We start from the raw sequence: 12,946 nt of genomic DNA, 5'->3' as shown, positions 1-12,946 counted from the left end.
TTTTGTTCAAGAAAAAACTTTTGGCTTTGCTGATTCTCTCTGAAATGTCTTTTTTTTTTAATTGAGTCTTTTGGGGGCACAATTTGCATAAAGTAAAATTTACTCCTTTTAGGTATACAATTCAATGACTTTTGACAAATGTGTGATCAGGTAACCACCACACAACTGAAATATAGAACATTTTCATCACCCCCTAAATTTCTCTAGTACCCACATTGCAAGCAATCTCCTCTCCCAGCTCCCAGCCCTTGACAACCAATGATTGATTTCTGATTTCTGTTCCCAAAGTTTTGCCCTTTTCAGAATATCATATAAACAGAAATATGTAGAATGCAGTTTTTTTGTGTCTAACCTCTTTCAGTTGGTACAATGTCTTTGAAATTCATTCACATAGTTTGATCAATCATTTGTCCCTTTATTGCTGAAATGGAATTGAAAATTATAATGGGATTGTAATATTCCACCATATGAGTATATCATAGTTTGTTATCCATTCACCAGCTCATGGACATTTCAGTTGTTTCTATTTGGAAACTATTATGAATAACTCTACTATAAAACATTCACATTCAGGTCTTTTTCTTAGATATCTTTATTTTTATATTACTAATTTCTACTCTTATATGTTTCATTTCTTTCCTTCTAGTTTCTTGGGGTTTGTATTCATTATCTATTGCTGGGTAACAAGTTACTCCCTATTTTTTTGCTGAATACAACAATCATTTATTATTATTTCTGTGGGTCAGGAATCCAGAAGTGGTTCTGGCTTGGGGTCTCCCACAGGCTACAATCTAGGTTTTGACCAAGGCTACAGTTATCTTGAGGCTGAACTGAAGAAGATCTGCTTCCAAGCTCACTCACATGGCTATTGGCAGATCTCAGAAGATGCGATTTCAAGCTTACTCACGTGGCTTCTGGTAGGCCTCAGAAAATCTGCTTTCAACCTTACTTATGTGGCTGTTCCCAGGGTTCAGGTACTCAGTGGCTATTGGCTAGAGACATCAGTTTCTTACTACAGGAGTTTTTCCATAGGCACGCTCATAAGGTGGCAGCTCTCTTCTCCCAGAAGGAGAGAATCCAAGAAGGAAATAGAGCAAAAAGAAGCTTCCCACATAGAAGCCACCGTTTTTTGTAACCTAATCTCAGAAATGACATTCCATCACTTCTGCCATATTTTATTCCTTAGTAATGAGTCACTAAATCAAGCCCACACTCAGTGGGAGGGTATTATGGTACACAATAATAAATACCAGAGGCAGGGATCATGTGAGCCACCTCACAGGCTGCCTACCACATTGAACCCTCTGGTCCTCAGTGATTCACATCCCTTCCACATGCAGAATACACTCACCCCTCCTCAAGGCCTCTAAAAATCTCATTCTGGCACAGCATCAGCTCAGATTCCAAACTCTCACTCTAAATCAGTAGTTCAGGTGCAGATGAGGCTCCATGGGAGTAGCTCTTTAAATACAACTCCTTGAGTGCAGTTCTCTTTACCGTGAGACTAAAACGATGTTATCTGCACCAACACAACAAACAGAAAATGGTGGGACAGGCATAAGATAAATGCTATAGACATGCCTGTGTTCAAACAGGAGAAAACTGGGAGGCACAAGGGAGTTATTGGCCCATAGCAAGTCTACAACTGTAGTAGGCTGTTCTTGTGTTGCTATGAAGAAATACCTGAGGCTGGGTAATTTATAAAGAATAGAGGTTTAATTGGCTCATGGTTTTGCAGGCTGTACAGAAAGTAAAGTGCCAGCATCTGCTTCTATTAAGGGCCTCAGGAAACTTATATCATGATGGAAGGTGAAGGGGAACCAGCACATCACTTGGCGAGAGCAGGAGCAAGAGAATGACTGGAGGAGGTCCTAGACTTTTAAACAACCATATCCCACGTGAACTAACTGAGTGAGAACTCACTTATCACCAAGGGGATGGTGCTAAGCCATTTATGAAGAATCTGCCCTCGTGATCCAATATGTCCCACCAGGCCCCACCTCCAACACTGGGAATCACATTTCAACATGAGATTTGGAAGGGACAAACATTCAAATGACATCAATAACACAACACCCATTTGTAAATTTTCCTCTCAATACCATTTTAGTTGCATTCCATATACTTTGATATACATTGCCATTATTTATTTTTAGGTATTTTCTAATTTCCTTGTAATCCACAAGTTATTTATGAATATATTTTCAAGACTTTATAGAAAGATTGGTGGCATTTTTTACTGGTTTTTAGTATAATTTTATAATGATCATAGTGTATATTTTGTATGAAACTGATACTTTTTCATCACTTGGGACTTGCTTTATTTGCTTAGAATATGGTTAATTTTCCTAAATTTTTATATTATTTGCATGCTTCAAAATATTACTTGTATTCTACAAATTATCTATAATCTTACTAATTTTAGAGTAGCATGATCAATTGCTGAGTGAGATCAATTAAATCTTCTGCCATTGTCTTCTTCTCATTGTAATTATTATTTTTGTTTTATATATGTTAATGCCATGTTATTGGGTACATACAAATTTAAGATTGTTATGTGGTGAATTATATTGATTTATTTTCAAATGTTAAACCAGATTGCATTCTTGGAATAAACCCAACTAGGTTATTATGTATTATCTTTTTTATATATCTGATTTTGATTTGTGAATATTTTATCCAGAATTTTTGCATCTATTTTTGAGATACTGGACTCTAGATATCCTTCTTATAATGTTCTTATATTTGGGGATCAATATTAGACCTCCTAAAGTGATTTGGGAATGTTTCTTTTTTTATTATTCTCTTGAAGAATTTGCGTAAATTTTTCTGTGGTAGGTTTAGGTGAATTTTTTAAAATTTACTTCTTTTAATTGACAAATATAAATTGCATATATTTATGTTGTACAAAATGCTGTCTTGGAATGTATATATATTGTGGAACGGTTAAATCAAGCTAATTAACATATGCATCACCTCGTATACCTATACTTATCATTTATTTTTGGTGAGAACACTTAAAATCTATTCTCACAGCAATTTTCCAGTATACAATATATTAACTATAGTCACCATGTTGTACAATAGATCTCTTGAATTTATACTTCCTATCTAACTGAAATTTTGTATCCTTTGACCAACATCTCCCAATCTCCCCAGTTCCCTAAGTGAAGTTTTTGTTGTCATTGTTGATTTGTTGATTTTGTATATGTGGTAGGCAGAATTCTAAGAATGACCCTAAATGACCCTCAGTCTTATATAATCCCCTCCCCTTTGAGTATGGACAGAACCTAGGAATGAGTTATCACTCCAAGGTTATTTGAGTGAGCCTAATTTAATCACATGAGCTCTTTAAAAGCCAAGAGTTTTCTCTGGCTGGTTGCAGAAGTCACAGATATTCAAAACGTGGGAAGGATTGAACACACCACTGCTGGCTTAAAGACGGAGGGAACCACGTAATGAGGAATGTGGGAGCCCTTGAGAGGCTGAGCGTGGCCACCATCTGCCACCCAGCAAGGAAACAGGGACCTCAGTCCTACAAGCACAAGGAAATGAATTCTGCCAACAATAAGTGAGCTTGGAAGAGGACTCCAGACCCCAGATGAGACCCTTAGCCCCTGCTGACTCTTTGATTTCAGTCTGGTGAGACCTTGAGCAGAGAATCTGGCCACACCATGCTAGACTGCTGACCTACAGAACTGTGAGCTAATAAATGGTGTTGCTTTAGGCCATCTTTGTGGTAGTTTGTTACACAGCAATAGAAACCCAAAGCAGTAGATATCCGGCTTTGGATCTGTAGCACTTACTAAATCTTAAACTGTCTTTTGTCACATTGGGAAAATTCTCTGCCATAATCCCTTTAAATACTGTTTCTATGCCATTCCATCTTCTCCCTCCTTCTGGGACTACATATATGTGTGTGCCTTTGCATGTGTATTTGTGTGTGTGTGTGTGTGTGTGTGTGGAGATGGGGTTTTTCCATGTTGCCCAGGCTGGTCTTGAACTCCTGAGCTCAAGCGATCCACCTGCCTCAACCTCCCAAACCTATTTGTCCTTAAATTTCACTTTCATTTCATTCTTCAGCCCTTTGACTATTCCAAAGTTGCTGCATACTTTCTTTATCTTTTAGCTGCTGTGATTGAAATCAGCGAATAACTCATGGGGAACAGCAATGCACAATCACTTCTTCAGAATTTCTTTATCTCCTGTATCTTGGCAGCACAAGTCTTGATTGTCCACTTGTCTAGTTGCTCTCAGTGAAAGAGTTTGTCCAAAGCAACTTCCCCTGCTTTTGCTGGCAGTATTGTTTGTTTGTTTGTTAATTTGTTTTTGAGACGGAGTCTCCCTTTGTCTCCCAGGCTGGAGTGCAGTGGCTCAATCTCGGCTCACTGCAAGCTCCGCCTCCCAGGTTCACACCATTCTCCTGCCTCAGCCTCCCGAGTAGCTGGGACTACAGGCGCCCGCCACCATGCCCGGCTAATTTTTTGTATTTTTAGTAGACACAGGGTTCCACCGTGTTAGCCAGGATGGTCTTGATCTTCTGACCTCGTGATCTGCCCACCTCGGCTTCCCAAAGTGCTGGGATTACAGGCGTGAGCCACCGTGCATGGCCGGAAGTATTGTTTTTAATAGTAAATCTGGAAACAATCCAAATGTCTATGAAAAGTAGACTGTGTAAATACATTATAGTATGTCCATACAATGCAATATTACATAACAGTGAAAATTAGAGAACTGTAGTTACAAATGTCAATATCAATGAATCTCAAAAGTGTAATGTTGTATGAAAAAAACAATTCATAGGAGAATACTGATGCATGATTCCATTTAACAGGCAAAACTAAAGCAAAACTAAACAGGCAAAACTAAACAATAAATGAGTAAAATATAAGGAAAAACAAGGGAATTGTTATCATAAAATGTACTATATCTTGGTTGCATCTTAGGATGCAAGAGGGATATAATTCAGGAGGGGCTTATCCAGGGTACTATAAAGGCCCGGAGATTTTCTGTTTCTTAAACTAGCTAGTGGATATATAGTAGTTAATTTCCTTTTTATTATGATCAACTATACATATATGTTATACATATACTATTTTATGTATAACATATTCCCCAATAAGAAAATAAATTTAAAACAAAGAAACAAAAAGAAATAAAAGGAAATTACCTAAAAATGAAGAATATATAAATTAAGAAACAAAGTAATTTTATATTAAATGGTGAAAAATACTAAAGCCTGTGTTACAAAAATCAAAAGAAACATGATATATCCCTATCCCTACTACTTTTCAATATTAATTTCTACCACCTAATGCAATGTCAGGAAAATTAACATCTTATACACTTTGTACAAAAAAAATACAAAGTTATTTTAGTTTGCAGGTGATATGATTGTAAACCCCCCAAAAACTCCAATGATTTTATGAAAAACTACTAGAATCTAATAAACAAGTATATTGAGATGACTAGAGTCATTTTAAAGACAAACGGCAGTGATTTTCAGTATATTTAATGTCTACTTAAAAATAGAATTTAAAATTTTGACAATGCAATAAATTTATAAAATAACTAGTAATACATTTAATAAATCAGAATATTTCTATGAGGAACACTATAAAGAATTACTGGACAAAAATAAGACAATAAATGGAAGGATATATTCTTGGAAGGAAAAATTTAATCTCATTAAAAAGTCAATCTTTCCTAAATCAATATATAAATCTAACCCATTTCTGATTTTTTTTATAATTAAGGATATGAATAAGGGCATATGTATAAGGGTATTAATAACAGAATTATATACATGTATAGAATTAGAAATACTTTCATGTCCAACAACAGGGGATTTGTTAAGTAAGTTTCTTGTACATATTTTTATTAGATATTTTTGAAGTCATTTTATTTGGGAAAATACCTTATGATGTAGGAAATTGGTCACAAAATAATATTAGACTAAATAACTAGACTAAAATATATATAGAACTCAGAAATAACTGAAAGAAAATATATAAATATCTAACAGTCATTATCTTTGGGTTTTGGCGCTAATAGGTAATTTTTAAAATGCTCTTCTGGCTGGGCACGGTGGCTCATGCCTGTAATCCCAGCACTTTGGGAGGCCAAGGTGTTAGGATCACTTGAGCCCAAGAGTTTGAGACCAGCCTGGGCAACATGGCAAAACCTTGTCTCTACTAAAAATACAAAAAATTAGCTGGGCGTGGGGGTACACACCTGTAGTTCCCGCTACTCAGGAGGCTGTGGGAGGATCACTTGAGCCAGGGAGGCAGAAGTTGTTGCAAAGAGCCGAGATGGAGCCATTGCACTCCAGCCTAGGTGATGCAGTGAGAACCTGTCTCAAAAAAGAAAGAAAAGAAAAGGGAAAAGAGAAGAAAAGGAAAGGAAAAGAAAAGAAACGCTCTTCTGTACTTTTTCACATTTTTTACAATAAGTGTGTGTTATTCTTAAAATCAGGAAAGCGATCAATGTTATTTAAAGAAGAAAATAGGGCCGGGCTCAGTGGTTCACGCCTGTAATCCCAGCACTTTGGGAGGTCAAGGTGGGTGGATCACCTGAGGTCAGGGGTTCAAGACCAGCCTGGCCAACATGGTGAAACCCTGTCTCTACTAAAAATACAAAACTTAGCCGGGCATGTTGGCAGGCACCTGTAATCCCAGCTACTCGGGAGACTGAAGCAGGAGAATCACTTGAACTGGGGAGGCGGAGGTTGCAGTGAGCTGAGACTGTGCCATTGCACTCCAGCCTGGGTGACAAGAGTGAAACTCCATCTCAAAAAATAAAAAATGAATTAAATTAATAAATACGTAAAGAAAGAAGAAAATAGGTGTATTCCGCTCTGAGAAGGAAAGCATTTACCCCAGTATATGAATGTCTCTGTGTGTTTGTATTTCCTCCACTCATACTTGTGTCATTGTGTTTCTGCACAAGGTACTGATGGGCATGCCCTATGGGAGTATTCCCAGAAAGACAGTGCCTCGGGCTGAGGAAGAAAAGGCCATGGATTTTTCTGTCCTTTGGGATTTTGAGGTACTATTGTCAACATGCCAATGAACTTCCATTTGTGATTATAAAGCCTAAAGATTGCATGGATAAGTATGAAATAGTGCGTTTAATTATTGAAAAACCATTGCTTTAATAAAATAGGATCCCAGCACTAAGCTAAGTGAGCTTGCAAACCATGTCTCTGCACAGTCCTCCCGGGTCTCCTTCAGGCACTGCTCTCTCCAGCCACACTCTGACAGATGTGGGCCCCCCATGCGGCCACTGTGCCTCTCTGTCTGCCAGTTCTCTGTAAGGTGATCTCACAGTATGGTTTTCTTTCCTCATTCCCACATTAAGACCCCAGATCTATCTCCACTCCAGGCTTCCCCCAAGTTTCACATGACATCTTCAACTGAACGTCCTACTTGCTCTTCAAATGCAACACCTATCCAGACAAAACCCACATCTCTTTTTCCCAACTCCTTTATTGGAATCACCATTCATCCAATCATCCATGTCTGAAGCCTGAAAATCGTCCCACGCTTCTCCCACTTCCTCACCAACCACCCCCCACTGCCATCCAACCAACCACTAAATCTGAGCCTACCTACTAAATATTTCTTAAATCTTTTGTAAACCCAATTGTATTAGATCATGTTCACACTACTACCTGAGACTGTGTCATTTATAAATAAAGGGGTTTAATTGGTTCACAGTTCCACATGACTGGGGAGGCCTCAAGAAACTTGCAATCATGGTAAAAGGCAAAGGGGAAGCAAGGCACTTCTTACATGGCAGCAGAAGAGAGAGAGCACAGGGGAAATGCCAGAAACTTAACAGAACAACCAGATCTCACCAGAACTCCCTCCCTATCATGAGAACAGCATGGGGGAAACCGTCCCCATGATCCATTCACCTCCCACCAGGTCCCTCCCTCAACACCTGGGGATTACAATTCAAGATGAGATTTGGATGGGGACACAGAGCCAAACCATATCACCAATTAAGAACCTTGGCTTTTATTCCATTTGGGAATGGAAGTCAATGAATATCTAAGGAGGAAGAAAATCAGTGAATATCTGGACTGAATAAGAAAAAGCCATGGAGTTTTCATCCTTCGAGATTTCAAGGTGCTATTGCCAATGTACCAATGAACTTCCACTTGTGATTGTAAGGCCTAAAGATTGCATGTGTAAGTGTGAAACAGTGGACTTGATTATTGAAAAACCAGTGCTTTAATCAAATAGGATCCCATCATTAGGCAAAATGCTTTTTTCCATCTCTTTTACCTTCACTTTGAATAATGTCCTCCCTTTACCGGGACTACTGTCAGAATCATCTACCTCTCCTCCCTGCCTTGGCTTGGCTCCTAAGATTTCCATTCCCTTTGTTGCTGGAGTGATCTTTATAAAATGCAGATCTAACCCTGTCACTCCCCTACCTCAAATTTTCATTGATTCTCATTCCCAGTGGAATAAAAGCCAGTGTTCTTAATTGGGTTTACAAAGGAACTGTTCATGACCTGGCTGCTCCCTACCTCTCCAGTCCCATGTCCATGTAATACCTCACACTTTAGTGCCCCAATGCCACCGAGCTTTGGGGAAGTCCCTGCATGCATCACACACTGTCATTGCCTCTCTGCCTTTGCTTATGACTCTCTGCCTGCAGCACTCTTCCATCCTTTGTGAGCTTCACACCCCCCATGCCTCTGGAGGCTTAGTCTGCAGCTCCAAGGGCTTGCTGAGGCTGGGAGGCATAGTTGTAGTGCCTCCCACAGCAAGTCATTGCTGCTGCCATCCTTCACTCTCAAAGTCAGATTGGAGACCCTTCAGAAAGTTATTTGGAACAGGGGTTCCCACCCAACCATACTGTTACTAAGGATTCCTTTTTTTTTTTTTTTTTGAGACAGAGTCTCCCTCTGCTGCCCACGCTGGAGTGGGGGGCATGATCTCTGCTCACTGCAACCTCCACCTCCCAGGTTCAAGCGATTCTCCTGCCTCAGCCTCCCAAGTAGCTGAGATTACAGGTGCCTGCTATCACACCTGGCAAATTTTTGTATTTTTAGTAGAGACGAGGTTTCACCACATTAGCCAGGTTGGTCTTCAACTCCTGGCCTCAAGTGATCTGCCCACTTCAGCCTCCCAAAGTGCTGGGATTACAGGCATGAGCCACAGTGCCCAACCCCCTATCCCTAATTTTATCCCAAATGTTAACAACACTCTCCTCTCCCTCCCATGTCCCCATGCACTCTATATAATGAGGAAATAGAGGGAATGAAGAAGAGAAAGAAGGGGAGACATGGAGGGGCTCTGGAGCCACTGGAGGAGGTGAAGGGAAGAACAAGAACATCTGGAACTCTTCCTTCCACCCCTTAAATTCGGTTAAGACTCTGAGAAAGAAATCCCTGGTAGAATAGACATGTCTGGTGACCACCAGCTCTGAGCTTACCAACCCAGAGCATTTGGCTTTGCTGTCCCCCAGGGCTATATCAAGTACTCTGCACTCTTCTACGGCTACTACAACAACCAGAGGACCATCGGGTGGCTGAGGTACCGGCTGCCTATGGCTTACTTTATGGTGGGGGTCAGCGTGTTCGGCTACAGCCTGATGATTATCATTCGATCGTAAGTATGACCGTCTCATCCACAGGCTTTGACTTTACAGCCACAGCTCACTCCCCTGGCCACTCTACGCCTGCCTCCCTTCTGGTGGGGCATGCGGAGAGAAAACAGGAAATGAACACAGAAAGCAGAGGCACGTTATAATTTGTGGTATGAAAGACATGAACCAGTCCATGTGGGATGTTCTGGGAAATAGGATTGAAACCCCTTTGGATGAGGCTGAGAACACCAGCCATGCTGAAATTCTGGGGAGCAGCATTTTAGACAAAAGAAGAGCACGTGCAAAGGCCCTGAGGCAGCAAATAGCCTAGTGTTTTCCCCAAACTGCCAAAAGGCCAGTGTGGCTTGAGAGGGAGCATAGTACCTGGTAAGGTAGGGCTGGAGGTTTGTCAGGCCTGTTTTTGCTTTCTCCAGAGCTCAGCTTCCTCCAAAAAACTCTTCTGCTCCTCCAAACTCTAGCTTGTGTGTTAGAACCAAGGCTGGCATATAGAAAGATACAACCAAATAAACTTATACTAAATAAATGTATGTGGCAGCGATTAACCATGGTGGCCTCTCTGGCCCGAACTCTACTTGTCCCTGTGGTCAGAAGTGGCCTTTTCATATGTCTGTAACTCTTAATTCATATTCTCTGAAAACTTGACCCAGCCCATGGATTGATTGCCTTCTTCAGAATCAGGGGACCCCATCAGCTGTGGCTGGGGGTTGCGGGGTGGAAGGCACTGTCTCCTACACAAACCTATCCACCCGGGCCCACTCTCCCTTCAGCACAGACATGAGGGGTCACTTCTCCCAGAAGAGTGTGGGCGGCTGTGTCTCCAGGAGAGGAGTGAAGCACTGGATAGAGTGAAGTCTGGATACAGCCCCTGAAAGGGCATTGGAGACGCAGGGCTTGGTTTTCTATCACACGGTCTCAGGCAGAAATGCTGCTGTTCCCAAGACCCTGCCCAGCACTCGACAGTGACCACTGGGTGATCTCTGACTGCACAGCACTATCAGGCAAAAGGAAAAGAACAAGGAGACAGGCTTGTTTTTATTCTTAGCCCTCATGTTGTTACTTTTTCCCTGCTCTCATCCCAGATAAGTATAGAAATATGGAAAGTTTTCGTGACAAACCAAAAAAGCTAACTAAGCCCAGTGGAACAGCAAATCCAGAAAGCCAAGATGTTAGGGAAGATGACAAACCCCTCATAGTATCTTATAGCACCCCTGCTTGGAATTCTCTGATTCCCACAGGGTCAGACTCTAGGGAGCATAGGTTGAAGACAGGTAGGATGAAATAGGAAGGTCCAAGGTGCTTTCAAGCCAAACTTGCTTAAGAAAAGGATATATGACCTGATTGTATTAGGATGGTGCAAAAGTAATTGATGGCTTTGCAATTAAAAGTAGTACCGGGCCGGGTGTGGTGGCTCACAGCTGTAATCCCAGCACTTTGGGAGGCCGAGGCAGGCAGATCACCTGAGGTCAGGAGTTCGAGACCAGCCTGGCCAACATGGCAAAACCCCGTCTCTACCAAAAATACAAAAAATTAGCCAGGCGTCCTGGCAGGTGTTTGTAATCCCAGCTACTTGGGAGGCTGAGACAGGAGAATTGCTTGAACCCGGGAGGTGGAGGCTGCAGTGAGCCAAGATCAGGCCACTGCACTCCAACCTGGATGACAGAGTGAGACTCTGTTACCAAAAAAAAAAAGTAGCACAACAAAGTAGCACCAGCCACCTCAGTGTGTTTTGCATTCCATATCAAAAAATATATATATATATATGTGTGTGTGTGTGTGTGTTCTATCCAAGAAAATAGATGACTTAGAAGGGGATGTTCCTGTTTGAGAATAGACTCCCCGTATAGAGTTCTCAAACTGCATTTGCAGATGAGTCAAGCCACAGGAAACCGGGTGTAGGGAAGAAAACATGGTCACATGTCCTGTCTCCTGCAGGCTTTTTATTACCTCATTGATACCATGTGTGCTTGCAGGGGACTCTGAATTGGGGAGGAAAGGTGCCCTGGCTATCCTCAAAGCTGTCTTGGCTCAAGTCCCTGCCTGGCTTGTTTTGTCACTGAATGTCAGCTACCTGTTTATCTGTTACCTGTGTCCAAGACTGGCTAGGCCAAGGTTCCCTGGAGGTGACACAGCAGAAAGAAGGCAGACGTCACAACAGTGCTGTGTGCCCTACAGGATGGCCAGCAATACCCAGGGAAGCACAGGCGAAGGGGAGAGTGACAACTTCACATTCAGCTTCAAGATGTTCACCAGCTGGGACTATCTGATTGGAAATTCAGAGACAGCCGACAACAAATATGCTTCCATCACCACCAGCTTCAAGGTAGTCACCCCAGGGCAGTTCCCACTTCCAGGAGAACTCTAGGCCCCTCTGGTCATTGAGAGACTTCTCCCAGCTGGGACATAGAAAATAAGGTCCTCAAATAATTTGTGGCAAGAGCCTTCCCAGAAATGTGAGCCCAGTTTTCAAGCCCCTAAGCAAGAATGTTCGTGGCTGGTACCCATTGTCTGTTTCTTTTCTTTTCTTTTTTTTTTTTTTTTTTTTTTTGAGACAGCGTCTCTCTCCCATTGCCCAGGCTGGAGTGCAGTGGTGTGCTAGCACACTACAACCTCTGCCTCCTGGGCCCAAGCGATCCTCCTGCCTCAGCCTCCCGAGTAGCTGGGACTACAGGTGCCTGCCACTATGCTCAGCTAATTTTTTTATTTTTATTTTTAGTAGTGATGGGGTTTCACCATGTTGGCCAGGCTGGTCTTGAACTCCTGACCTCAAGTGATCTGCCCTCCTGCACCTCCCAAAGTGCTGGGATTACAGACATGAGCCACCACACCCAGCCTGTCTGTTTCTTAATATGACAGAGTATCCTGGATGCTGAGACCTGGTGCTGCCTGTTTCTACATGAAACACCTTTCTGCTGGAATAAGTGGAAGGACTCATTTGGGGAAAGCATTTCTCAACCTTTTCTGCATACTAGAATCACCCAAGGAGTTTAAAAGATCTCCTGGGATCCAATAACAGAGACTCTGATATAACTGGCCTGGAGTGGGGTCCTGACATTGGTTTTTCATAAGCTCCCCAAGTGATTAGAATATCCAGAAAGAGTTGAGAATCCTGGTTTGGGGGTGTGGGAATAAAGAAATCAACCCTGATGGCTGCGCCAAAATCTCAGAAATCACCACTGAAGAACTTATTCATGTAACAAACACCACCTGTTCCCCAGAAAGCTAGTGAAATGAAAAAAAAAAAGAATTTGAACTTGGTAGTTGGAAAATAACAAAGAGAGAGAAAGCGAGACAGAGTGAAAGCTTGGTGTTGGAAGGCTAGCAA

At 41.6% G+C, this 12,946-nt stretch overlaps 1 protein-coding gene across 1 annotated transcript in view; it reads left to right on the top strand.

Moving 5' to 3' along the window:
- Window positions 1-12,946, top strand: part of TMC2 (transmembrane channel like 2) — an 83,309-nt gene that overhangs the window by 27,637 nt on the left and 42,726 nt on the right. The window contains exons 6-8 of the mRNA XM_024238970.3: window positions 6,949-7,047; window positions 9,484-9,626; window positions 11,797-11,944. Coding sequence (XP_024094738.2) covers window positions 6,949-7,047; window positions 9,484-9,626; window positions 11,797-11,944 — 390 coding nt within the window. The remainder of the gene's footprint in view (window positions 1-6,948; window positions 7,048-9,483; window positions 9,627-11,796; window positions 11,945-12,946) is intronic.

Source organism: Pongo abelii, chromosome 21, assembly GCF_028885655.2.
Source record: "Pongo abelii isolate AG06213 chromosome 21, NHGRI_mPonAbe1-v2.0_pri, whole genome shotgun sequence".
Classification (NCBI taxonomy): Eukaryota; Metazoa; Chordata; class Mammalia; order Primates; family Hominidae; genus Pongo; species Pongo abelii.
The sequence above is the reverse complement of the archived record's forward strand: the minus strand, read 5'-3'. Positions and strand labels throughout refer to the sequence as shown.